The sequence below is a fragment of the Zalophus californianus genome, chromosome 15 (assembly GCF_009762305.2).
Source record: "Zalophus californianus isolate mZalCal1 chromosome 15, mZalCal1.pri.v2, whole genome shotgun sequence".
In the NCBI taxonomy this organism is placed as follows: Eukaryota; Metazoa; Chordata; class Mammalia; order Carnivora; family Otariidae; genus Zalophus; species Zalophus californianus.
The window spans coordinates 30,361,590-30,388,755 of NC_045609.1; the positions used below are offsets into that span (position 1 = coordinate 30,361,590).

The window sequence follows — 27,166 nt, forward strand, 5'->3', positions numbered from 1 at the left end:
GCTTTCCTATTCGTGATCAGCTAGGTACTGAGCACCTACTATGATTATTACGGTAGTTTCCTCACCAGTCTCCCTGCTTTTTTTCAGTCTCCCCACTTTTTCTCTGTCCCCCTCCTTCAGTTGTTTTCAGAATAATCCTTAAGTCAGATTTTGTCACTCCTTCAAAACCATCCAATGGCTCCCATCTCACTCAGAATAGCCAAAGTCCTTATGGTGGCCTTAAGAACCCTACATGATTGGGCCCACCTTGCTTCTCTGACTTCATCACCTACTGCCCTTTCCGTTCTCTCTACCCCAGGCTCTTAAGAGGTCTCCCTGTTCCTTGAACACACCAGGCACACTCCTGTGTCAAAGCCTTTGTATTTGCTGTTCCTTTGTCTGGGATATACTTCCCCTGATGTCTTCATGGCTCACTCTCTTACCTTCAGATCTTTCCTCAAATGACACTCCTCAAAGAGGAACTTTCCTGTTTAAAAATAGCAACCTTGCTTCACCTGCTAACACTCCTTATCTTCTCTTTTGTTTTGTTCCCATGACACTCATCCTCCGACATTGCTATATAGTTCATTTAAAATATTTAACGTATTTCCCTATACTAGGGCAGAGATTTTTGTCTGTTTTTAACTGCTGGATTCCCAGAAGCTAGAACAGTGCCTGGCAAATTAACAGACACTTCATCTACTTAATGAATGAATGGATGAGTCATTTGAAGTGTTGTGGAAAATGCCCTGGAGGAAGGCAGACTGGCAGCAAGAGTACCTACTAAAGGTAATTCAGATGATGGTGGTCCAAACTACTGGAGAGGAGAAGTACACAGACGCAAGAGTTCTTTAGGAAATGGATTGGACAGTATTTGGTTTTATATTTAAGAACGAGAGAAGAGGGCGCCTGGGTGGCTCAGTCGTTAAGCGTCTGTCTTCAGCTCAGGTCATGATCCCGGGGTCCTGGGATGGAGCCTTGGATCGGGCTCCCTGCTCAGCGGGGAGTCTGCTTCTCCCTCTCCCACTCCCCCTGCTTGTGTTCCCTCTCTCGCTGTGTCTCTCTCTGCCAAGTAAAACAAAATAAATCTAAGAATGAGAGAAGAGAGTGAGTGCAAGTGGTGCCATTCTCGGAGATGCCGAACATAAGAGCTAATGTGGTATGGGGGGGGGGGCATGTGAAGAGGAAGAGAATGAGTTCCAGTTTCAACATACTGATATACAGTGGAACATTCAGGTGTGGTGGTTACAGTTGGGAGATGGATGTTACAGTCTGGAACTCCAGAGAATCATCGGGCCTGGAGACCCAAGTTTTGTAATAGAAGCCATGGAAATGCATAAGATCTCCCTGGGACAAAGTTTAGGAAGGAGCCCCGAGGAACACTAACATTTAAAGGATAGATATTAATTTCACTTCTTCCTTAGGATAATTCTGTAGAGATAAGTAATAGTATCACTTATGTTTTACCATGAAAAACCTGAAGCTTAGAAAAGTTAACTTGTCAATTAGAAGCAGAGCTGAGAATCAAACTATGTCTATGAGCTTCTAAAATCAGTGCTCCTTTGTGTATCTCCAAGAACATAGAGCTAGCTAGCGCCTAATAGTTAACACCTCCTCCCGGCCCCTTCCCCCCACATTTGACTTGCATTTGACTTCATAACTTAGGAAGGTATAGAATGGAAAAAGGCACGCCTGAGGTGGCTTATCACAGGTCTGGGACTTCTGTGTTACTTTGGGAAGTTGTACACATACCTACAACCTACTTCAGTGTTGAAGTAAAAACATTTGTCGATCACTGAGTGCTTTTTACGTAGTGAAAGCTAACTTTCACTTCAGAAGCTATATATTAATAATAAATGAATTCTTGTTACATCTTCATCCAGTCATGGGCTAGGTTATATATTAATATCAAGTTTTCTGTCATTCAGGTTATACCAACTAACGAGAGTAGCTAGTTATGTTTCTAACGTGTTCTGTTAAAGGTAGAACTTCTACGGGTCACGCGAGAGAATTCATCTCCGCAGAGGGTGGGGCTGGAGGTGGGACCACCCTCATTGAGAGCTTCGTTTCCGTGACAACGGTTACTGTGGTGCCCACTACGCCTTTCCATTGGTTACAGCCGAGCACATTGCGGTTCCTCTGGCTGACCTCATTGGTTACGGTTCCGCAGTGTTGGGATCTGTCCGAGGCCGTAAGTGAAGTGTCGCAAAGCAGAAAGAAGGCGGGAGTCCCGTTTGCAAACATTGAGGGCGCCCAGGCGGTAGAGGCCGCTATGGCGAATCCTCCGTGGGCCGAGATTCGTGAGAAATTTCAGGCCGCGCTGGCCCTGTCGCGGGTGGAATTGCATAAAAACCCCGAGAAAGAACCCTATAAGTCCAAGTACGGCGCCCGAGCACTGCTGGAAGAGGTCAAGGCGCTGTTGGGCCCCGCGCCTGAGGACGAGGATGAGCGGCCTCAGGCGGAGGACGGCTTGGGCGCGGGGGACCACGCCCTGGGGCCGCCGGCCGAAGTGGTGGAGGCCGAGGGGCCCATCGCCCAGGGAGCAGTGAGGCTGGCGGTGATCGAGTTCCACCTCGGTGTGAACCACATCGACACCGAGGAGCTGTCGGCGGGGGAGGAGCATCTGGTGAAATGCCTGAGGCTGCTGCGCAAGTACCGGCTGTCGCAGGACTGCGTCTCCCTCTACATCCAGGCGCAGGTGAGAGCGAGTCCGGCCCACTGTCGTCGGCCAGAGGCGAGGGGTGGAGAGGGTCCCCACTCTCGCCAAGGCCAAAGGCAAATGTTGTGAGGCACAATTTGACCCCGTGTTTTTGAAGCTTTGGAATAAACAGCTTGCAAATTCCACCGACATCACTTGCTGCTTCGCTTAGTCGTGGTCAACGCATTGGTTTCCTGAGACCCTACTACCTCATAAATGCCTTTTCCCGCTCTTCTCCACCAGTCCAAATCCTGTTCATTCTATTCAGAAGAAATCCATAGTAATTTAAACCTTAAGGTCTCGAGGAAATTACAGAGGATGACCCAAGTGCATGCTTAATTTAAAACAAATTGTTTAAAAATCTTCAGTTTCTGTTTTTGCCGTATATATTCGTTTGCTCCCCAGGGAATTCTTGCCCATTCTTCAAAACCCATCTCAAAACAGAGTTCATACTTCTAGTGACTTTCTTTGGATCATTTTGTTCCGAACTTGTATCTTTGATTTCTTATAATACTTATCGTTTCCCATTTATATGGTCCTTGGTTTATTAAGAAATAAATCTGACATTCTCTTCGGGAACATAACACTTCAAAATACAAATTTGTATGAACTCCTTTTATGTGCCAGGAACTTGGAGTAAGCTCACAAACCCTTACATCTAGTAGTTCCAGTTCTTAATATATGTGATCCAGGGAACATTTACCAAAATTGATCATATGGCCTCAAAGAAAAACCTCAGAATTAAAAAGGAAATTGTACAGGTCATTTTCTTTTATCATGATCCAAGAAAATTAAAAGCTATGCAATAACAGGAACTATCTCTTTTTGCACGCTATTTATAACCTCAGTGCCTCCTCCATAGTAGGCCATTCTAAATATTTGTCCAGTGGATGAATGATCTAATGAAATTCATAAGATGCTGAACTCAGACAAAACCTCAATTAGTCGAAATTTTCTTTAATCATACGGTTGCCTAAAATCTTAAGCATTGAACAGTTTCAGCATCTCAAGAATAGAATTAGCAGCCACCCTAAATGTAATATGGAATGTCCAGTATTTATTTTGATTTTAATATGCACATTGTTTCATATCTTAATATGTCTAAAATCAGGATGCATCTTATAGCTGTGTCATAATTTACTTGGCAGTGTTTTCTTGTTGATAGATAAAATAATTGTTTCTTACAGATGGGACATCTTACATTCAATGAAATACAGTATTTCAAATAGCCAACCTTTTCTGAAGGGTGAATTATTTTAGGTATTCGTACTAAAATCAGGAAGAAAACCTTGATTAGAAGTTCTGGCCATTGCAGGGGCACCTGCGTGGCTCAGTCAGTTACGCATCTGGCTTGATTTTGGCTCAGGCCATGATTTCAGGGTCGTGGGATTGAGCCCTGCATAGGGCTTCACACTCTCTCTCCCTCTTCCCCTCCCCCACACTCTCTCTCTCTCAAATGAATGGAAAAGAGGTGCCCGGGTGGCTCAGTCCATTAAGTGTCTGCCTTCGGCTCAGGTCATGATCTTCAGGTCATGATCTCCAGGTCATGATCTCCAGGTCCTGGGATCAAGCCCCGCATCTGGCTCCTTGCTCAGCAGGGAGTCTGCTTCTCTCTCTCTCTCTCTCTCTCTCTCTGCCCCTCCCCACTGCTCATTCTCTCTCTCTCAAATAAATAAAATATATTTTAAAAAATTTTTTATTAAAAATTTTATTTATTTGAGAGAGTGAGAATGAGAGAGAGAGAGAGAGAGCACATGAGAGGGGGAAGGGTCAGAGGGAGAAGCAGACTCCCTGCTGAGCAGGGAGCCCGATGTGGGACTCGATCCCAGGACTTCAGGATCATGACCTGAGCTGAAGGCAGTCGCTTAACCAACTGAGCCACCCAGGCACCCAATAAATAAAATATTTCTGAAAAATAAAATGAATAGATAAATCTTAAAAAAAAAAGTTCTGGCCACTGCAATGATATAGAAAGCAAATAAGAGTTACTAATTTTGGGAAAAAAAATAATTTCCAAAAGTAACTATTTGCATATGTGATCCTTGAATACTTTAAAGTCATCAGCTGAAAAACTATTAGAACTTTGATCAATTCAATAAAGTGGGAGGATATAAATAAATATATAATATTAATAGTATTCCTGTACATAAGCAATACTGGTTAAAAATACTATTTTTAGAAATTGCATTCACAACAGCAATATTAGAGGTAATAGAACTGATAATCCTAAATGGAAAAATATAACAGTTTCCTGGGTGGCAATAAACATAACAGTCATATATATATATTTTTTTAAGATTTTATTTATTTATTTGACAGAGAGAGAGAACAAGCAGGGGGAGTAGCTGAGGGAGAGGGAGAAGCAGGCTCCCTGCTGAGCAGGGAGCCAGATATGGGTCTGGATCCTAGGACCCTGGGATCATGACTTGAGCCAAAAGCAGATGCTTAACCGACTGAGCCACCCAGGCACCCACATAACAGTCATATTCTGATATTCATTTGTAGGTTTAATGCAGATTCTGCTGAACTCATAATAGTTTTTCTTAGAGCTTGACAAAATGAGTATGTGTGTTTGAAAGAATAAAGAAAAGTGAACATAAGAAAAAGAAAAATGCACTAAAACTAGCTTACCAGGTACTAAAACTATACAGAAATAATAATTTAATTAGATTAGATTAAAAGGTAATTTAATTTAATTGGCTAGTACCTAGCTTACCAGATACCAAAACTATACAGCAATAGTAATTTAAGTCTATTTGTGCTAGTGTGTTTCTTTTTTTTTTTTTTTTAAAGATTTTATTTATTTTTTTGAGAAAGAGAGAGTATAAGGAGAGGAGGAGCAGAGGCAGAGGGAGAAGCAGACTCCCCGCCGAGCAGGGAACCCAATGTGGGGCTCGATCCCAGGACCCTGAGATCATGACCTGAGCCGAAGGCAGACACTTAACCGGCTGAGCCACCCAGGCGCCCCTGTGCTAGTGTGTTTCTAACTCTACTGTTTGGTTGATCTGTTTATTCCAGTGGCATTACCACACTAGAATTTTATTACATTTAATATTTGCTATATAGGATGGGAGATTTTGTTTTAAAGATTTTATTGATTTGTTTATTTTAGAGAGAGAGTATGCAAGCAGGGGAGGAGCAGAGTGGGAGGGAGAGGAAGGGAGAAAGAATCTCAAGCAGACTCAGCGCCAAGTGTAGAGGACACCGGGCTCCATCTCAACCCTGAGATCATGACTGCAGTCGAAACCAAGAGTCTGAAGGTTAACCAGCTGAGCCACCCAGGTGTCCCAGTGATGAGAGCATTGATCTCACTAATAAAAAAGCAAACTAAAAAAAATAGAAAAATTGGATCAGATTGGCAGAGATTATTAAAGTTATTGCTTATACTTGTTACTGGAGAGACTATGAGGAAACAGATAATATCTATAGCATTATCGTTAGTGGAAATACAAATTCACAGAACTTTCCGGAAGATCAGTAGGTATCAGAATTCTGGAGTCAAGACTTTGACTTTAAAATTCCATATCAGGGGCGCCTGGGTGGCTCAGTTGGTTAAGCGTCTGCCTTTGGCTCAGGTCATGGTCCCAGGGTCCTGGGATCGAGTCCCGCATCAGGCTCCCTGCTCAGTGGGAAGCCTGCTTCTCCCTCTCCCACTCCCCCTGCTTGTGTTCCCTCTCTTGCTATATCTTTGTCAAATAAAAAAAATCTTAAAAAAAATTCCATATCAATATCCTAAAATAATATTGGGACAGGTATGCAAAGGTATGTCAGCATGGATGTTCATCACAGCATTGTCAGTTAAAAAAAACCAATGAAATATCAGTCAGTAGCTATATGGTTAAATAAATATGGATACATCCATACAGAAGAACAGTGTGCAGCCACTAAAAAATAATGATATATATTTGTTAATCAAAAATATCAATATTGGGGCGCCTGGGTGGCTCAGTCGTTAAGCGTCAGCCTTTGGCTCAGGTCGTGATCCCAGAGTCCTGGGATTGAGCCCCGCATTGGGTTCCCTGCTCTGCCGGGAGCCTGCTTTTCCCTCACCGTCTGCTTGCCTCTCTGCCTACTTGTGCTCTCCCTCTCTCTCTCTTTGTCAAATAAATAAATAAAATCTTTAAAAAAAAATTAAAAAAATCAATATTAAGAGGGAGAGGGAAGACTATAAGGCATGTTTGGAATTAGAATGATTCTATTTTGTAAAAGACTGTGTGTGTGTGTGTAGGAAAAAGTTTGAAAGTAACAGCTCATGGGAATTTATGATATTCTGACTGCTTTGTCTCAACCTGGTGTTTCCTTCCTGGGAAACTATAGAAATACAAAACCTGGATCCACATTAGATTATCAAAAGAGACTATCCCCTTCTACCTTCACTAGGAGAATGATTTTTCTCCTTGGGGCACCTGGGTGAGTCAGTCAGTTAAGCATCTGACTCTTGATTTCAGCTCAGGTCATGATCTCAGGGTCATGAGATCCGGCTCTGTGCTGGGTGTGGAGCCTGCTTAAGATTCTCTTTCTCCCTCTGCCCCCTTGCCCCCTCCCACCTCGGGCATGATCTCTCTCTAAAAACAGAACAAAAAAAAGAATTTTTTTCCAGTTTTCCTTCCAATTTTTGCTATCAGCAATATACACTTGCACTATCATCTTTTTCTCACACGCAGTGTGGGGCTTGCACTCCTGATCTTGAGATCAAGAGTTGCATGCTCTACCCACTGAGCCAGCCAGGTGCCCCTCATCTTGAGTGAAATTTAACTACTTCACCTAAGTAAAATTTCCTAACAAATTAGTAGATTATTCTCCCCACTCCCAGGATATAAATGTATAAAGAGTAGCTTTTGTGTGTGTTTATAGCTTTATTGAGGTATAACTGGCATACGATAAACTGTCTATCTGAAATACATTAAGTTCCTTACCTTGGAGAGCTGAAGTAGTGGGAGATCCTTTGCCCACGGTGCGGGCTGGAGATCGAAACAACATAAACATTAAACATTGCAGCTGCCTGAGATTGCTGGGAATTTCAGGATGACAGATACTCCTGAAGCTGTTCCCAAATTTGAAGAGATGTTTGCCAGTAGATTCACAGAAGATGACAAAGAGTACCAGGAATACCTGAAATGCCCTCCTGAATCCCCTCCAATCGTTGAGGAATGGAGTAGCAGAGCTGGTGGGAACCAGAGAAATAGAGGCAATCAGTTGCAAGATAACAGTTTAGAGGTAGGGATAGTAGACGGAGGTGGCCAAGGGACAGTCAATGCAGTCAGTGGCATGGATGATCCTGGGATAACAGTTACCTGCAACACAGACAAGAACCTTACTGCCCCCACCAAAATGGAACGTGGTTATAACCAACGGCCTCCCTATGGTTGCTACTGATGGAAACGTCAGCAGCTTTTAGTAAAACCATTTTCTCTGTTAACATGACAAAAGTTTGTGTTTATCTTCTGTTGGTCATAGTTTTACATCTGATTTCGGAGAGTGGATTATTAACTTTTTGGAACTTGTGACTTTAAAAAAAAAAAATGAGATCTCACTAGAGATGTGATGGTTCAGTATGCCCCTAAAAAGGTTGTGGGGAGTCTGCTTCACCCTCTAACCCTCCCCCCTCTCATGCTCTCTCTAGCTCATTCTCTCTCTCAAATAAATAAATAAATAAATCTTTTTTTTTTTTTAACTTTTTATTTATTTATTCATGAGAGACACAGAGAGAGAGAGAGAGAGGCAGAGGGAGAAGCAGGCTCCCAAGGAGCAGGGAGCCCGATGCGGGACTCGATCCCAGGACCCTGGGATCATGACCTGAGCCGAAGGCAGATGCTTAACCATCTGAGCCACCCAGGCGCCCAGTAAATAAATAAATCTTAAAAAAAAAAAGTTTGTGGATTATATTGCCTGACTTCTACCTCAGATTCTTCTTTGTTTCCTGACTTAATAGTGCTTTGAACTTGGTGTCTGTTTTCTTTGTTTGACCTCCAGGAGTTCTGTCTTTGTTTTACACAGAAATAAAAATTTTAAAGTAGAAAAAAAAATAAGGTACATAATTTGATGAATTTTGACATATGTATATACCCATGAAACAATCTCTGCAATCAAGGTATTGACCGTATCCATTGACCATATCCTTTCACAGAGGCTTCCTGTGCTCCTCTGTAATCCCTGAGACTTTATTCTCTCTCTCTCCCTTCGCCTTGGCTCCTCCTTCACATTTTCTAGAATTTCTTAATGGAATCATGCAGTGTTTCTCTTATTTTGGTCTCACTTCTTTCAGCATCGTCATTTCATTGCTGCATCTGAGATATTCATGTTTTTTTCTTTTTTAGTCTGTTAATATGGTGAATGACCTTGATTTTTCCAATGTTAAACTAACCTTTCCTTCCTGTGGTAAAATACACTTGAAGTTTTTACCAAGTAAAACTTGGGTGAAATATTACCCTTTCTGTATATTGTTGAACTCCATTTGCTAAAATTTTAATATTTTTTCATATCTGTGTTCATGAAGGATATCAGGCTGTGGTTTTTTTGTTATGTCTTTGGTTTAGTATGAGATGGAAAGCATTCTTTCCTCTACTAGACAGAGTTGTGCAGAGTTGGTATTATTTCTTATGTGTTTGGTAGAATTCACCAGCAGTACCTTTTTAGCTGTTTTTATTTTTATTTTTTATTTATTTTTATTTATTTTTTGACAGAGAGAGAGAGACAGCGAGAGAGGGAACACAAGCAATGGGAGTGGGCGAGGGAGAAGCAGGCCTCCCACAGAGCTGGGAGCCCGACGCAGGGCTCCATCCCAGAACCTTGGGATCCTGACCCGAGCCGAAGGCAGACGCTTAACTGACTGAGCCACCCAGGTGCCCCTGTTTTTTGTTTTTTTAAAGATTTATTTATTGGGGCACCTGGGTGGCTCAGTCAGTTAAGTGTCTGCCTTCGGCTCAGTTCGTGATCCCAGGGTCCTGGGATCGAGCCCCGCGTTGGGGTCCCTGCTCAATGGGGAGCCTGCTTCTCCCTCTTCCTCTGCCTTTCCCCTCCACTTGTGCTCTCTCTCAAATAAATTTAAAAAAAAAACTTAAAAAAAGAAAGATTTATTTATTATAGAGAGAGAATCTCAAGCAGACTCTGTGCTGCATGCAGAGCCTGATGTGGAGCTCGATTTCATGACCCTGAGATCATGACCTGAGCTGAAACCAAGAGTCAGATGCTTAACTGACTGAGCCACCCAGGTGCCCCTAGCTGTTTTTATTTTATATTTAATTTTTTTCCTACCTGGTCTGATATCCTGAGGGCAAGAACATGATGATGCTCTGTGAATGATATAGTAGTTTCTGGTGTATTTTAGGATTTATTTTATATTTAAACATAATTTATGTAGAATGTCAATTGTGGTTATTTTTGTGGAGTGAACATTTAAAAAAACCACTAACATTATGTGTCAATTATATCTCAATAAAAAGAATTGCAAAACTAAAAAACAAAACATTACACTATTAATTTTTAAAAATCAAATCAATTCTAGATCTGTTGCATGTTCTGTACCTTCAAGATCTCAATAGGTTATGGCTCAAAAGAAAAACCTTAGTCATTTGTAGATACACTCTGGGGTTCTCTACTTGGTTTAAGATTTATCGCACACGGGAACCATTGCTTTCTGTGGCACAGCCTACCCTGGAGCTAGCAGGTTAAATATATCACCATCCCATCAAAACAGAGCAAATGTGGCCAACCAGTTCCTGGTACTAGGGAAATCTCTAGACTCTGTAGGCTAGATAGAGTGTGCTGGGGTTGGGCTTATTGGTGTCATGGCTAAATGGAGTTTCTCCGGGACTATTGTCAGGAAAAATAAGTTGAACTAGAGAGTGAGACAAGGTGGTTTGTGCATCCATTTCTATGATCAGGAAATGAATATTAAGGGAGATTATATTCTTTGAGTCTGGGTGGGCAGAGTAATCAGTAAGTTAGTAGTGGGCAAGAGCCCCTTCAGGTTTCCCCAGGGTCCTGCAAAGGACCCTCCTAAATAAAAAGGAAACAACTGTCCCATCTCAATACATTATCTCTGTGACCTATAGTCCCTACTGAGGACTGATCACTTAACTTAAAAAAATGATAGAATAGAAACATCATGTGAAAAAAAAAAAAAAAACATTATGTGAAGCCAGAAGACGAGGTCTGTGTTCCAGAGGAATGATCAAGTCACCTGTAAACTGTAGGGTTTCTACATGTGCCCCCCCTTTTTTTGTGTGTGTCATGAGCCCCTTTTGCAGTCTAGTAAAGCCTGTATTTCATAAACAGAATAATTATTTTAAATGTATAATGTAAAATGTAAAGGGTTACAAAAGAAACCAATAACATATAAGTTTATTGAAATGTTTTCTTAAAAGATTTGTTTATTTATTTAAGGGGGGGCACAGGGAGAGGAAATCTCAAGCAGACTCCCTGCTGGGCCTGGGCCCTGAGATCATGACCTCAGCTGAAATCAAGAGACAGATGCTTAACCACCTGAGCCAGCCAGGTGCCCCTGAAAGTTACTTTAATTGGAAGATTTATATTGTCATTATTTATTTCTCTTTTCTTTGTTTTCCAGAATAACCTGGGTATCTTGTGGTCTGAAAGAGAAGAAATTGAAACTGCACAGGCTTATCTAGAATCATCAGAAGCACTGTATAACCAGTATATGAAAGAGGTATGTTGGATGTCAGATAAATTTTAAATTTTTATTGAAACGAGTCAAGATGTGGGGGCCCTGGGTGGCTCGGTTGGTTAAACGTCTGCCTTGGGCTCAGGTCATAATCCTAGGGTCCTGGGATTGAGCCCTACATCAGGCTCCCCGCTCAGTGGGGAGTCTGCTTTTCCCTCTCTCTCTGCTGCTCCCCCTGCTGTGCTCTCTCTGTAAAATAAATAAATAAAATGTTAAAAAAAAAAAAGGAAAGAAAAACTAGTGAAGATTTGAAGGCTCTTATTCCTCATTTACATTATTAGTACATGACTCTTCAGTATACCCAGGGATCTCTCTATAGAGCTGTCTAGGTGATCACCTAATAGGGTTTATATATATATATATAATGTATTATTTGTTTCAGGGGTACAGGTCTGTGATTACACAATACAGTGTTACACAATACACAGTGCTAACACACATATCCTCCCCAATGTCCATCACCGACCCCGCCCATCCCTCCCACCCCCCTCCACTCAAGCAGCCCTCAATTTGTTTCCTGAGATTAAAAGTCTCTTATGGTTTGTCTCCCTCTCTGGTTTTGTCTTGTTTCATTTTTTCCTCTCTTTCCCTGTGATCCTCTGCCTTGTTTCTCAAATTCCACGTATCAGTGAGATCATATGATAATTGTCTTTCTCTGATGGACTTATTTCCTAGCATAATACCCTCTAGTTCGATCCATGTCATTGCGAATGGCAAGATTTCATTTTTTTGATGGATGCATAATAATCCATCGTATATATATCACATCTTCTTTATCCATTCATCTGTCGATGGACATCTGGGCTCTTTCCATAGTTTGGCTTTTGTAGATATTGCTGCTATAAACATTGGGGGGCATGTGCCCCTTTGGATCACTACATTTGTATCTTTGGGGTAAATACCCAGTATTGCAATTGCTGGGTCATAGGGTAGCTCTATTTTCAACTTTTTTTTTTTTTTAAGATTTTATTTATTTATTTGAGAGAGCGATAGAATGAGAGATAGAGAGCACGAGAGGGAAGAGGTCAGAGGGAGAAGCAGGCTCCCCGCCGAGCAGGGAGCCCGATGCGGGACTCAATCCCAGGACTCCAGGATCATGACCTGAGCCGAAGGCAGTCGCTTAACCGACTGAGCCACCCAGGCGCCCTCTATTTTCAACTTTTTGAGGAACCTCCATACTGTTTTCCAGAGTGGCTGCACCAGCTTGCATTCCCACCAACAGAGTAGGAGGGTTCCCCTTCCTCCACATCCTTGCCAACATCTGTCGTTTCCTGACTTGTTAATTTTAGCCATTCTGACTAGTGTGAGGTCGTATCTCATTGTGGTTTTGATTTGTATTTCCCTGATGCCGAGTGATGTTGAACACTTTTTCATGTATCTTTTGGCCATTTGGATGTCTTCTTTGCAGAAATATCTTCTGCCTATTTCTTGATTGGATTATTTGTTCCTTGGGTGTTGAGTTTGATAAGTTCTTTATAGATTTTGGATACTAGCCCTATATCTGTTAAGTTATTTGCAAATATCTTCTCCCTTCTCCTCGGTAGTCTTTTGGTTTTGTTGACTGTTTCCTTTGCTGTGCAAAAGCTTTTTATCTTGATGAAGTCCCAATAGTTCATTTTTGCCCTTGCTTCCCTTGCCTTTGGCGATGTGGCTAGGAGGTTGCTGACTGTTTTCTCCTCAAGGATTTTGATGGATTCTTGTCTCACATTTAAGTCTTTCATCCATTTTGAGTCTGTTTTTGTGTATGGTGTAAGGAAATGGTCCAGTTTCATTCTTCTGCATGTGGCTGTCCAGTTTTCCCAACACCATTTGTTGAAGAGATTTTCTTTTTTCCATTGGACATTCTTTCCTACTTTGTGGATTATTAGTTGACCATAGAGTTGAGAGTCCATTTCTGGGCTCTCTAGTCTGTTCCATTGATCTATGTGTCTGTTTCTGTGCCAGTACCATACTGTTTAGATGATTACAGTTTTGTAATAGAGCTTGAAGTCCGGAAGTGTGATGCCACCAGCTTTGCTTTCCTTTTTCAGCATGCCTCTATTTGGAGTCTTTTTTGGTTCCATACAAATTTTAGGATTATTTTTTCCATTTCTGTGAAAAAAGTTGATGGTGTTTTGCTAGGGATTGCATTAAATGTGTAGGTTGCTCTAGGTAGCATAGACATTTTCACAATATTTGTTCTTCCAATCCATGAGCATAGAATGTTTCTCCATTTCTTTGTGTCTTCCTCAGTTTCTTTCATGAGTAATCTATAATATTCTGAGCACAGGTTCTTTGTCTCTTTGGTTAGATTTATTCCTAGGTATCTTATGGTTTTGGGTGCAGTTGTAAATGGGATCGACTCCTTAATTTCTCTTTCTTCTGTCTTGATGTTGGTGTATAGAAATGCAACTGATTTCTGTGCATTGATTTTATATCCTGCCACTTTACTGAATTCCTGTATGAGTTCTAGCAGTTTTGGGGTGGAGTCTTTTGGGTTTTCCACATAAAGTATCCTATCATCTGCAGAGAGTGAGAGTTGGACTTCTTTGTTGATTTGGATGCCTTTTATTTCATTTTGTTGTCTGATTGCTGAGGCTAGAACTTCTAGTACTATTTTGAACAGCAGTGGTGATAATGGACATCCCTGCTGTGTTCCTGACCTTAGGGGACAAGCTCTCAGTTTTTCCTCATTGAGAATGATACTCGCTGTGGGTTTTTCATGGATGGCTTTTATGGTATTGAGGTACGTACCCCCTATCCTCACACTGTGAAGAGTTTTAATCAAGAAAGGATGCTGTACTTTGTCAAATGCTTTTTCTGCATCTATTGAGAGGATCATATGGTTCTTGTCCTTTCTTTTATTATTAATGTATTGTATCACATTGATCTGTGGATGTTGAACCAGCCTTGCAGCCCAGGAATAAATCCCACTTGGTTGTGGTGAATAATCCTTTTAATGTACTGTTGGATCCTATTGGCTAGTATTTTGGTGAGAATTTTTGCATCTATGTTCATCAGGGATATTGGTTCGTAATTCTCCTTTTTGATGGAGTCTTTGGTTTTGGGATCAGGGTAATGCTGGTCTCATAAAATGAGTTTAGAAGTTTTCCTTCCATTTCTATTTTTTCGAACAGTTTCAGAAGAACAGGCATTAATTCTTCTTTAAATGTTTGGTAGAATTCCCCTGGGAAGCCATCTGGGCTCTTGTTTGTTGGGAGAGTTTTGATGACTGCTTCAATTTCCTTGCTGGTTATGGGTCTCTTCAGGTTTTCTATTTCTTCCTGGCTCAGTTTTGGTAGTTTATACATCTCTAGGAATGCATCCATTTCTTCCAGATTGTCTAATTTGTTGGCATAGTGTTGCTCATAATATGTTCTTATAATTGTTTGTATTTCTTTGGTGTTGGTTGTGATCTCTCCTCTTTCATTCATGATTTTTTTTATTTGGGTCCTTTCTCTTTTCTTTTTGATAAGTCTGGCCAGGGGTTTATCAATCTTGTTAATTCTTTCAAAGAACCAGCTCCTAGTTTCGCTGATCTGTTCTACTGTTCTTTTGGTTTCTATTTCATTGATTTCTGCTCTGATCTTTTTTTTAAAGATTTTTTATTTATTTATTTGACAAAGAAAGACAGAGTGAGACCAGGAACACAAGCAGGGGGGGTGGGAGAGGGAGAAGCAGGCTTCCTGTGGAGCAGGGAGCCCAATGTGGGGCTCAGTCCTGGGATCCTGGGATCATGACCCAAGCCGAAGGCAGATGCCTTAACGACTGAGCCACCTGGGTGCCCCCCCAAATAGCGTTCTTAAAAATAATCCTCAGATGGGGTCTAAGTGCAGTCTTAGTCCAAATATAATTGTATAGGAAATATTCTGATATTATCCTAAAATACTGATACTGGCATATTTTCATTTATAATCTAAAAATTGTTTTGAGGGCTCCTGGGTGGCTTAGTTGGTTACATGTCTGCGTTTGGCTTAGGTCATGATTCCAGGGTCCTGGGATTGAGTCTTGCATTGGACTCCCTGCTCCTTGGGAGCCTGCTTCTCCCTTTCCCTCTCCCCTCCCCCCTACTCATGCACCTGCGCTCTTTCTTTCATAAATAAATAAAACCTTTAAAAAAGAATAAAAAAATAAAAATTCTGTTTTGAAATATAAATAAAAATTTTATTTTGATTTCCACTGAGAATAGCAGTGCTTACAGGAAAGCAAACAGCTACTTAAGCAAAATGTCTGAAGTCTTTGAGGGCATGGTTCTCAAATTTCAGCATGCATCTGTCTGGAGGGCTCTGGAGGGCTTGTTAAAACGAATTTTTTTTTTTTAAGATTTTATTTATTTATTTGATAGAGACACAGCAAAAGAGGGAACACAAGCAGGGGGAGTGGGAGAGGGAGAAGCAAGCTTCCAGTTGAGCAGGACCCCGATGCGGGGCTCGATCCCAGGACCCTGGGACCATGACCTGAGCCGAAGGCAGACGCTTAACCAACTAAGCCACCCAGGCGCCCCTAAAACAGAATGTTCACTCCCAGACTCTTCAGTAGGTCTTGGTTGAGGCCTGAGAATTTGCCTTTTTAACAAGGTGCCAGGTGATGTTGCTGCTGCTGGTCCACGTACTACACTTTGAGAACCACTGCCTCAGAGAAAGGGTTTTCAGTGATTTTTTTTTTTCCACTTGTGAAATCCCTTTGAAATGTAATTTGTAAAAACTGATTGAGCCACTGTGGTTAAGCAGGTCAGAAGAACTCTCAGCCCAATCCACTAGGTTCCTTCTTCCCACCCCATTGTGGTAATACAAAAGGGATGCCATAGAACTTTCTAGGGCTCTAGGGAGCCTAGATAAAAAATTTCTACTTTAGAGGGTCATAGCCCTGTAAAAGTGGCAAATCACTGTGTTACCATCCATTCCTTAATAAATTTTGCCTACTAAAAGTTGGCAGTTTGTAGATTACCCATGTGTGCAGGCAAGGGGGTATAGGAGGTATTTCTATATCATCAGCTTAATTTTTCTTTTCTTTTTTTTTTTTAATTTTATTTATTTGACACACACACACACACACACACACAGGGAGAAAGCAAGCACAAGCAGGGGTCGTGGCAGAGAGGGTAAAGTCTCCCCGCTGAGCAGGGAGCCCAGTGTGGGAGGCTTGATCCCAGGACCCTGAGATCAAGACCTTAGCCGAAGGCAGACACTTAACCAACTGAGCTGCCCAGGTGTCCACATCAGCTTAATTTTTCTACGAACCTAAAACTGCTCTAAAAAATAAAGCCTAGTTTTTTAAAAAATGTTGGCAGTCTTCTAAATTTACAATGGATTTTAGTTAATTTTGTTTTGAGGTTATGCGTAGCACTCCTTTAAATAACCAGATATTTTGAGGTTTCTTAACATTCAGAGTTAAGAAGCAGTGCCTTATTGGGGCACCTGGCTGCCTCAGCAAGTAGAGTATGTGACTCTTGATCTCGGGGTTGTGCATTTGAGCCCCATGTTGGGTGTAGAGATTACTTAAAATCTTAACACTCGTGTGTGAAACAAGCAGAGCCAGAGTCAAGATCAGAGGCCAAACTCGGGAGTTGACAAGATGGCCGGGCTGTCCCACAGGATTATGAAGGAAACCCAGCATTTGCTGGCAGAAGCAGTTCCTGGCATTAAAGCAGAACCAGATGAAAACAATGCCCGTTATTTTCATGTGGTCATTGCTGGCCCCCAGGATTTCCATTTGAGGGAGGGACTTTTATTTTTTATTTAATTTTAATTTTGTTTTTTTTGAGGGAGGGACTTAAAAACAATTTTTTTAAATTAAAATATAATGTGTTATTTGTTTCAGGGGTACAGGTCTGTGATTCATCAGTCTTACACAATTCACAGCGCTCACCAAAGTACATACCCTCCCCAGTGTCCATCACCCAGCCACCCCCTCCCTCCCACCCGCCTCCACTCCAGCAACCCTCAGTTTGTTTCCTGAGATGAAGAGTCTCTTATGGTTTGTCTCCCTCTCTGGTTTCATCTTGTTTCATTTTTGAGGGAGGGACTTTTAAACTTGAACTATTCCTTCCAGAAGAATACTTGATGGTAGCCCTTAAACTATGTTTCATGACCAAAATTTATCATCCTAATGTAGACACGTTGGGAAGAATATGTGTAGATATTTTGGAAGATAAGTGGTCCTCAGCGTTGCAGATCCGAACAGTTCTGCTCTCGATCCAGGCTTTGTTAAGTGCTCCCAATCCAGATGATCCATGATGATATAGCGGAGCGGTAGAAGACCGATGAAGCCCAAGCCATAGAAACAGCTAGAGCATGCACTAGGCTATAAGCCATGAATAATATTTAAAATCAATCTGATCATTAAGCGTGCATCACTTCTGCCGAGACTTCTTCCTTTTTGTTTGCACAGTCTTAGAGACATTACAGAATAAAAGCCCGGACATCTTCAGTCTTTTGGTGATTAAGTGCACATTAGCAGATCTATGTCTTGTCCTGATTCACTGTTGTAAAGCATGAGGAGAGGCTAGAAGTACCATCTGGATCGTTGTGAAATGTTTAAAAGGAGTGGCCCTTCTCTGCTTTTATTCATTTCCCCCATCATGGTTTAACTATAAAGCACTGTGAATGAAGGTAATTGTCAGGATTAGCTGCAGGGGTGTGGGTGTTTTTATTATTTTTTTTGAGGGAGAGAAGTAGTTTTAATTTTATGGATTCCTTTCCCACTTTTATGGTGATCTAATTGCCTTGGTTAAAAGCAGCTAACCAGTTCTTTAGAATATGCTCTCTAGCCAAGTCTAACTTTATTTAGATGCTGTAGATGGATAAGCTTGATTGAACCAAAATGGGAACATTAAACAAACATCACAGCCCTCACTAATAAACATTATGAATCAAGTGTAGAATCCTTCCTTTAAGAAAAAGCTTATGACCATTTTATATGGCTTGTCAGGAAATTTCTGTAATCTTTTGTTTTAGTAAAATATTTTTATTCTACTTTGCCTTTGTACAGTTTATTTTAATGAATTTATTTCATTTTTCCAATGTGACAGTCATATTTAAAAATTAAAACTGGGGGTGCCTGGGTAGCTCAGTTGGTTAAGCATCTGCCTTCTGCTCAAGTCATGATCCCAGGGTCTTAGAATCGAGCGGCGTTGGGCTCCTTGCTCAGTGGGGAGTCTGCCTCACCCTCTGCCCCTCCCCCCACCTCACGTGTGCAGGCTCGTGCTCTCTCTCTCTCTCAAATAAATAATTAAAATCTTTGAAAAAAAATTAAAACTGATGGAACATTCTGTTTTGGTCTTCACCATCTGACAAGTTGATTGGCAAGAAATGAATTTTGCCAGTTTCTTTTCACCGATGCAAATTTGTGTTAAGACTTCACTGAATGGAGTATGTATGTATGTATGTATTTTTAGATTTTTTTTTTAATTTATTCAGTTGACAGAGGTAGACACGGCGGGAGAGGAAACACAAGCAGGGGGAGTGGGAGAGGGAGAAGCAGGCCTCCTGCAGAGCAAGGAGCCCGATGCAGGGCTCGGTCCCAGGACTCGGGGATCATGACCTGAGCCGAAGGCAGACACCCAACGACTGAGCCACCCAGGCGGCCCAGAAAGGAGTATTTATAAGCTGGCCCTGAGCATGCATAAAGCATCGGTATCTGATATTTTTTTTTACCTCCTAGAAATTTGAAATAAATGTATGTTGCCTGGAAAAAAAGGTCTTAAAAAAGAAAAAGAAAATCAGTGTCTTACCAAGTTCACCAGTGTTTTATATGTTGCTAAAATCGCTGTAAATTTTTAGTCCTCATCTTATTTGACTTCTCAGTAGCATTTGACATAGTTGGTCAATCTAGCATTTGGCACAGTTAGTCTCTCTTCCTTGAAACAATTCTTTTACTTAGCTTCCACCTCTGTTTCTTCTCTGTGATGCTTCTTCCATATTTCCCCAGCCTCTGAACACTGGAGTACCCAGAGTGGAGTCTTTGGACGTCTCCTCTTTCCATCTGCCTTCATTCCCTTGTTCTAAATACCATCTCTTCGCTGATGGCTCCCAATTACATCTCCAGTCTGTACCTCTCCAATTCCAGACTTGTCTGTCCCACTGCTGAGGTGACATTTGCACTTTTTAAGGAGTAGGTATCTCTAAAGCTACCATCTAACACCGGTAGCCTTCCCCCCCCCACCTCCCTTGCTGTGAACACCAACTTCTTTCTTCCAGTTGCTGAGGCCTAAAACCTTGGACACTCCTCTCCTCCTGACACTCTTACCTAACCTACAGTTGGCTTCACCTTTAAATTATATCTAGAATCAGACCACGGCTATCCCCTGGTGCAAGCCACCACTCTCTCTTGCTGAGAGTATTGCTGTAGTCTCCTAACTGGTCTTTCTGCTCTCATGCCCCTTTCAGTCTGTTCGCAGCTCCCATCACATCACTGCTTCCCTCAAGCTCTGCTAATGGCTCTCCCATCTTGCTCAGTGTAGATCCCAAAGACCTTATAACGACTATAAGTTCATTATCTGTTTGGCTGCCATTATTTCTGTAATTTTTTAAAAAGTTATTTATTTATTTGAGGCGGGGAGGGGCAGAGGGAGAGGCAGTGAGAATCTTTAAGCAGACTCAGTGCTGAGTGCAGAGCCCGACCCGGGGCTCGATCTCATGACCCTGAGATCTCAACCTGAGCTGAAACCAGGAGTCAGTTGCTCAACCGACTGCACCACCCAGGCGCCCCTTCTCTAATTTTATCTTCTACTATTTTCTCCTGTCTCACTGTGATGTAGCTACATTGGCCTTCTTGCTATTCCTGAAACACACCAGACAAGCTCCTGACTCAGGGTCTTTGCCCTTAACTGTTTCCTCTGCTGAGACTGCTCTTCCACTAGCTATCGACCTGGCTCACTCCTTCATTCCCTTCAGCTTGTGACTCACATGTCTCCCATCCAATAAGCACTCACTGGCCCCTCCACTTGATACTACAAACCACCCCTCTGACGCTTCCTGTCCTCCTTTCCTGCTTTATTTTCTGCTTCACACTTACCATTATCTAACACGATGTTCATTTTAGTGACTTATCTTATTTATCACCCATCTTCAGTACTAAAATGTAAGCTCCCTGATGACAAGGATATTTTTTAATTGTATTCACTGCTGTTTCCACAGCATCTAGAACAGTACCTTTTTCTTGAAATAATGAGTGATATTCCACTTCCATCCAGATCAATCAAAAAAAAAGAATGTTACTACTGTGTGAATGCTTGAGTGAATTTTAATAGAGCGTTTCGGTTTAAATATATATCTACAGTAGTTGGAGAATTTAATTGCTTATATGATTTTGTACTTGCCTAGTATCAATAGTCATTCCGAATAAAAATATTTTTAGTATTTCATAAATTATTGCCCTAATAGTGGCAGGCGTTAGAATGTCATTTAAAAAAAATCTGTAGATAAGAAGTAGAGTTCTAGGTAAAGGAGAGATCTAAACACAGCAGGGGAAATCACTGGATTTGAAGATAGGAGACCGGGGATTCTAGTTTGGTTTGTGGTTAATACTGACTGACCTGGGGGAACTCAGACTTTCTGTGCCATCCGTTCTTCATCTGTAAGATGGGGATAACCTTCCTATCTCAACAATACAGAAATGTTGTGCGAATCAGATAATAGAGTAGTTAATGCAAAGTCACCAGAAACATGCTCTACATATCAAATAGTTGCAGAATGGTTAAGTAAACTATGGTACACTAATAAAAGGGGATATGATATAACCATTAAAATGATAAACATCTGGATCATGAATACATGGAAAATGTATACAATACATGCATACACCTTGATTATACTCTACTCATGTTTTTTCATCTTCCCTGTAAAGATGGACTAGATGTTATAAGTGATAAAAATGAACATTTTAATTTTAGAAGTTGTAGGGGCGCCTGGGCGGCTCAGTCAGTTGGGCAGCTGCCTTTAGCTTAGGTCATGATCTCGGGGTCCTGGGATTTATCCCCCCTCGGGCTCCTTGCTCAGTAGGGAGTCTGCTTCTCCCTCTGCCTGCCGCTCCCCCTGCTTGTGCTCGCTCTCTCTTTCTCTGACAAATAAATAAAATCTTAAAAAATATATAAAATAAAAGTGATAACTAATAAACACTAATGTTTATTGAGTGCTTAAGCAGGCTGTATTTTATTCTCACAACAACTCTATGAAGGAGGTACTGTTTTGTTGTTCTTGTTGTTTTATGAAGGAAGTACTGTTATTCCCATTTATAGGTAGGGAGCTTGTCATTCAGTGAGGTTAACATACACTATGTGACAGAGTCAGGGTTTAAACTTGGTTTGTCAGACCCCAAACTCTTGTTCTTTCTACTGTACCATGCTGCCTTCCAAGGTAATATTGTTGAATAATTATTGTATTAAGATAAAGGGATTCTTTTTCTCCATAAAATTGTTCAGATATAGAATAAGTAATAAAGAAAATATATTTTACTTATTTATTTTTTAAAGATTTTATTTATTTATTTGACAGAGAGAGAGCACAAGCAGGGGGAGTGGCAGGCAGAGGGAGAAGCAGACTCCCCGCTGAGCAGGGAGCCCAATGCAGGACTCGATCCCAGGATCCTGGGATCATGACCTGAGCTGAAGGCAGATGCTTAACTGACTGAGCCACCCAGGTGCCCAAGAATATATATTTTATTGTTATGAAGAGTTATTCATTGGTAGGTTTTGTGTGAGGTTAAGAGACCAAATAGTGAGGCACCTGGCTAACTCATTTGCTGGAGCATGTGACTCTTGATCTTGGGGTAATGAGTTTGAGCCCCACTTTGGGTATAGAGATTACTTAAAAAGTTAAAAAAAATGAGACAGAGGGATATTTAACTTATTTATTTAAACTTTTCCCGGCTTTTTATTTTTTAAGATTTTATTTTTTAAGTAATCTATACATCTAGTGTGGGGCTCGAACCACAACTCCAAAATCAAGAGTCACATGCTCTACCTACTGAGCCAGCCAGGTGCCCCCCACCTTTATTGTATAAATTTAGGGTGTACAATGTGATAATCTGTTACATGAATATACTGCAAATGATTACCACACTAGGATTAGTTAATATCTCCATCACCTGGGCGCCTGGGGGGCTCAATTGGTTAAGCAACTGCCTTCGGCTCAGGTCATGATCCTGGAGTCCCGGGATCGAGTCCTGCATCGGGCTCCCTGCTCAGCAGGGAGTCTGCTTCTCCCTCTGACCCTCCCCCATCTCATGCTCTCTCTATCTCATGCTCTCTCTCAAATAAATAAATAAAATCTTAAAAAAAAATATCTCCATCACCTTACATAATTACCTTTTTTGGGGGCGGCCGGGGCGTGATGAGAAAATTTAAGATTTACTTTCTTAGCAACTTTCAAGTATATAATACAGTATTTTTTAACTATAGTCACTATGTTGTTTATTAGATCTTTAGAACTTACTCATCTTATAACGAAGTTTGTGCCCTTTGCCCAGCTTCTCCCCATTTCCCCCTCTCCCAGCCCCTGGCACCCACCATTCTATTCTATTTCTAGGAGTTAACCTTTTTTTTTTAGATGCCACATACAAGTTGTACTGTTCAATATTTGGAGAATGGCCATTTAAAAGCATTTCACATGTTATAAAATTGCTTTCCAAAAACACTAGCAATGTACTCTTATTTCACTAGTATATGAGAGTTCTCATCTTATGTAGCTTTAAAAAAAAATCTGTGTGTTATTGTAGGCAAAATGGTCTTGTTTTAACTTGAGTTTCTTTGATGATTTTTAAGTGTTTATATTCCATTTTTATTTCTTCTTTTGAAAGTGTTTACTTCATGCCTTTTTACGTGTAGAGTTTGTGTTTTCTGGCTGATTTGTTTGCTCATTTATGTTAAATCTTTATTTTAAACTGATATATAATTGACATATAACATTATATTAGTATAGGATGTACCACATAATGATTCAATATCTGTCTATATTGTGAAATGATCACAAGTCGAGTTAACATCTGTCACCACATACATTTACAGTTTTTTTTCTTGTGATGAGAACTTTTAAGATCTGTTCTTTTAGCAAAATTCAAATATACAATACAGTATTATTAACTGTAGGCATCATGCTGTACAGTACATCCCCGAGATTTGTTTGTGTTATAACTGGAAGGTTTTGTCTTTTGACCACCTTCACCCTTTTCTCTACTACCTCCACCTCTGGAAACAACCAGTCTGCTCTCTGCATCTACGCATTCTTTTTTCTTGTGTGTTTTTGCTTTTCTTTTTTTTCTTTTTAAGATTCCATATATAAGTGAGATCGTATGGTATTTGTCTTTCTTTGACTCTTTTTTTAAGATTTTATTTATTTATTTGACAGAGACACAGTGAGAGAGGGAACACAAGCAGGGGGAGTGGGAGAGGGAGAAGCAGGCTTCCCGCGGAGCAGGGAGCCCGATGCGGGGCTGGATCCCAGCATCTTGGGATCATGACCTGAGCGGAAGGCAGATGCTTAACGACTGAGCCACCCAGGCGCCCCTCTGGCTTATTTCATTTACCATAAGGTCCTTAAAGTCCATCCATATTACAAATGGCAGGATTTCCTTCCTTTTTTTTTTATGGCTAAATAATTTCCTGTGTGTGTGTGTGTGTGTGTGTGTGTGTGTGTGTGTGTGTACACACACCACATTTTTTCTCCATTTATTCACTGATGGACACTTAGGTTGTTTCCAGGTCTTGGCTGTTGTAAATAATGCTACAGTGAACATGGGGGTGCTTTTATCTTTTCGTGTTTTCATTTCCTTTGGATAAATACCCAGAAGTGGAATTGCTGGATCGTATGGTAGTTCTATTTTTAATTTTTTGAGAAACCTCCATACTGTTTTCCATAGAGGCTGCCTAACATTTCTACCAACAGTGCACAAGGGTTCCCTTTTCTCTAACTTCGCCAACACTTGTTATTTCTTGTCTTTTTTGATAATAGCCATTCTAACAGGTGTGAAGTAATACCTCATTGTAGTTTTGATTTGCATTTCCCTGATGATTAGTGATGTTGACCATCTTTTCATGTATTTGTTAGCCATCTGTATGTCTTTTTTTGAATAATGTCTATTTAGATCCTCTGCCCATTTTTAAATCAGATTGTTTGGGTCTTTTTGCTATTGAGTCGCATGAGTTTTTTATATATTTTGAATATTAACCCCTTCTCAAATACGTGATTTGCAGAAATTTTCTATTTGGTAGGTTGCCTTTTCATTTTGTTTTTGGGTTTCTTCACTCTGTAGAAGCTTTTTAGTTTGTTATATTCCCACTGTTGATATTTTACTTATTTAACAAACATTTAAGCACTTATTTATAGTACCTGCAGGCACTATTATAAATGATTTACCAATTTTAACTCATTTAATCCTCATGACAACTTATAAGGTAGATACTTTTGTTATTCCTATTATATAGATGAGGACAAAGAAGCACACTAGATTGTGACTTGCCCAAGGCCACACACTAATAAGTGGTGAAGCTGGGATTCTCACCCCCATGACCTGATTACAGAACCCATACTTTTAACCACTACACTGTATTGTCTCAGTAATTGGACTTAGTCTAAAATATAAGTTTGAGCTGCTTCTTTAAGAACTGTGTAGTGTAGGGGCACCTGGGTGGCTCAGATGGTTAAGCATCTGCCTTTGGCTCAGGTCATGATCTCCGGGTCCTAGGATCGGGCCCCACATTGGGCTCCCGGCTCAATGGGGAGTCTGCAATAAATGAGAATAAGGCAAAATTACATCACATTGGGTACTTACAGCATCCAATCTCGTTAGCTGGGGAAGCCCCGTGGAAACAGCCAGGCTGGAGTCCCAGTGGAGAGGCCTGGGTGGAGCATCCTCCCCTTAGGTGAGACTTCTAACTGACTATCCTCATAAGGGCCATATTTATAGGGCAAATGATGGGGCTTGAAGTTAAACATTGTTTGCTTACATGGCGTTTGGAGCGAGCTGCATTTCTATGTTATCATGTTTTTATATTTTCAAGGAGCCTGGGATATGTTTGTCTGCCTCCTCTCCCAGATCCCATTCCAGGGGTCCAGCCCAGCCTGGAGCAGGAGGGGATGTGAGACAAGATTTGTAGCTCTTGGCATCCAGAACAGAAGGGCCAGTTCTGGTCTGGAGGCCAGATAATATATTTCAAACAACCAAGCTCCCAAGGTTATTCACATAGCATGAATCTCAAAAACCATTAGCCTGCCTGTGTATGTGCAGGTCTAGGTGGTCAGTTATGTGCGACAAATCACAGAAACATCTAGCCATATAGAACACCCTCCTTTCATGATTTTAGGCTCACATTCCTATACATGAAATTGTTCATTTAAAATGTGAAGATCCGGGACACCTGGGTGTCTCAGTCGGTTAAGTGTCTACCTTCGGCTTGGGTCGTGATCTCGGGGTCCTGGGATCGAGTCCCGCATCAGGCTCCCTGCTCAGCGAAGAGCCTGCTTCTCCCTCTGCCTGCCTCTCCCCTTGCGCGCTCTCTCTCGCTCTCGGACAAACAAATAAAATCTTAAGAAAAAAAAAGGTGAAGATCCAGGCCAGCTGGGTGGCTCAGTCGGTTTAGCATCTGACTCTTGAATTTAGCTCAGATCATGATCTCAGGGTTGTGAGATTGAGCCCACGTTGGGCTCTGTGCTTGATATGAAGTCTGCTTAAGATTCTCACTCTTTCTCTTCCTCTGTCCCTCCCCCTCTCAAAAAATGTGTAGATACCAAACACTTATGATATTTCATTAGTATTAATATAGAAACATAAAACATATCAAACTTTTTGTACTGAGTTATACCTGTGTTTTAGTTCAGAGAAGAGAGTGGTTTGATTTAGGGTTATATATGACATGTGGTAGCTGTAACAATGAAATATGTATAGAAAATAATACATTGATTAATTCCCTTCATCAAAAAAGAGTAAGCATGTATATTATTTAAAGAGTTAGCATATAAACAGCCCTCAAAATTATTGAGATCTTGGGAGAGTTACTTATCTATTGTGTTTGCCTTTGGCCTTGCTTCCTGTCTTAGTCATTTTTACTTTCTGTAAATTCTAGGAACCCAAGTTGTGATACTTTTAGCATTTACGCCCAGAATGTAAGCTCACATTTTTAAAAATGGAAGGCATTTTTGCTATTTGAAGTTGAACAAATTCACTTTAAAGCAAGGCTGGTCTTGCGGATAGGTCTGTCCTCACAGAAGTAGATGAGGTGGTAGTGGCGCTCTTGCGGAGGGCTTAAGATGGTTTTATAAGTGACTTACCTACCTGTATTAACTCATTGAATCCTCATAACAATCTTATGAGGTAATTTCATCAATGAGAAAACAGAAGCACAAGAGATTGGGTGACTTGGCCAAGGTAATACACAACAGAATCACTGATTTTATTGCCTCTGTATTAAAAGGGGGCAATCTATATACTTTTCTCATTCCCTTGAGAGAAAAGGCAAATTGGTAGATCTTTTTTTAGTATATTTGAACTTCATCTCCCACAGCAGTTAAAATTTTGTCAACTGTGAGCTTCTAGGCAATCACCTTTTATTTGTTTGACTCTTTAAAATTTTATGCTTAAGAAAATTACTTCTTGGGTAACATGAAAAGGAACTAGTAAAAAATGAAATCTACTGGGCTTTAAAAATTTGATTTCTCCAGTTTCTCCAGAAGAGGGCGCTTGGTGTTTACAGTTTAAAATTTTAGAGTTTTGTTTTTCTTTAATTGTAGATTGGGAGTCCTCCTCTTGATCCTACTGAGCATTTTCTTCCTGAAGAAGAGAAACTTACTGAACAAGAGAGATCAAAAAGGTGAGTAGGTACAGAAATCTGCTCT

The 27,166-nt window shown here is 40.9% G+C and overlaps 1 protein-coding gene and 1 pseudogene across 1 annotated transcript in view; both read left to right on the plus strand.

The window, feature by feature from the left end:
- The first annotated feature begins 2,176 nt into the window (after positions 1–2,176).
- The window catches only part of KIFBP (kinesin family binding protein), a 39,488-nt gene continuing 14,498 nt past the window's right edge, over positions 2,177–27,166 (plus strand). The window contains exons 1-3 of the mRNA XM_027596931.2: positions 2,177–2,677; positions 11,247–11,345; positions 27,062–27,141. Of these exons, the coding sequence (XP_027452732.1) occupies positions 2,252–2,677; positions 11,247–11,345; positions 27,062–27,141 (605 nt within the window). The 5' untranslated portion in view covers positions 2,177–2,251. The remainder of the gene's footprint in view (positions 2,678–11,246; positions 11,346–27,061; positions 27,142–27,166) is intronic.
- Positions 7,703–8,053, plus strand: LOC113923801 (annotated as a pseudogene).